The sequence below is a fragment of the Octopus bimaculoides genome, chromosome 7 (assembly GCF_001194135.2).
Source record: "Octopus bimaculoides isolate UCB-OBI-ISO-001 chromosome 7, ASM119413v2, whole genome shotgun sequence".
Taxonomy (NCBI): domain Eukaryota; kingdom Metazoa; phylum Mollusca; class Cephalopoda; order Octopoda; family Octopodidae; genus Octopus; species Octopus bimaculoides.
The window spans coordinates 70703089-70704272 of NC_068987.1; the positions used below are offsets into that span (position 1 = coordinate 70703089).

Sequence of the window (1184 nt, forward strand, 5' to 3'; positions counted from 1 at the left end):
TGTGTGAATGGATAATTGAAGAAGTTGGAGTCATCAAGAAGGAGTACAGAGGGTCATTTATTTGTAATCACTGCTATTGTTTCAACGCAACACCGTTCTCCAGGTTCGCAAGTATTTGATTATGTAACTGCCTGTCGTGTCTTGCGAGGTAGTAATAACTACTGTGTATCAATAAATGTGTTGTGGTTGAATGTCTGTTGAAGAAACTGTTTTATATGTGTAGACGGTGTGGGAGGGTGGTTATGCTATGGATGGTAAGAATTGAGGTTCATATTAAAGGGAATGCTATTCTATTTCATTATACTGTTAATTTATTCTTCATGGTCGGTTACACTGACCATTGACCTAGGCTGAGCTTCAAGAATTCACCGGTCATTCAACTGACTGGTGAATTGAATTCTAGGGTGTTATAATGGAAGCAGTTGAATGCAGATCAGTGATCAGGTTCTTATACTTGAAAGGTCGTACACCAAAAGAGAATTTAGATGAGATGAACAAAGTTTATGGTGACGAGCCCCCATCATACGACGTAGTCAAGCACTGGCGTCGTCAGTTCAAATATGGCGGGACATCGGTCGAAATTTCTCCCATTCGCAGACGACCACATTCTGCTATTGATAGCGACACCGTATATAAAGTGGAAGCCACAATTTTGGAGGATTGCCGCATAACTTTTCGGCAACTAGCCCAAGAATTGAAGATAACAGTAGGGACCGTAGAAAAAATAATTCACGATCAGTTGCTCATGCGGAGGTTGTCTGCACGATGGATTCCCCGGATGCTCACACCTTTTCAGCAGCAGGAACGTGTCAATTGCTTCCAGGCTCTTTTGGCAATGTACGAAGAAAACGAGGAGGACATTTTCGGCAGATTTATAACACAGAGTTATCTTTCACTATGATCCTGAGACTAACGTCAATTTGAAGAAATGAAAGCATGATAACTCACCACCTCCAACCCTCAGAAGGCAAGGTGATGTTCAGAGTAGTGATGACGGATTTGCTTGCAAACGGCAACACAATTAATTATGCTTCTCTGCTGCCGGAATTGAGGGACGCCATTTAAGAAAAGAGGCGTAGCATGCTGACCAAAGTAGTCCGCCTCCTTCAAGACAACACCCCAATTCACAATGCGTATATTGCACAGATGAAAGCAAACTACTGTAGCTATGAAATCCTTCCTCA

At 42.2% G+C, this 1184-nt stretch overlaps 1 protein-coding gene across 1 annotated transcript; it reads left to right on the forward strand.

The window, feature by feature from the left end:
* Positions 1-490: 490 nt before the first annotated feature.
* LOC106867564 (protein GVQW3-like) lies at positions 491-901 on the forward strand. Its single transcript, XM_014912504.1, has one exon. The coding sequence runs from the start codon at positions 491-493 to the stop codon at positions 899-901; it is 411 nt and encodes a 136-aa protein (XP_014767990.1).
* Positions 902-1184: the final 283 nt, after the last annotated feature.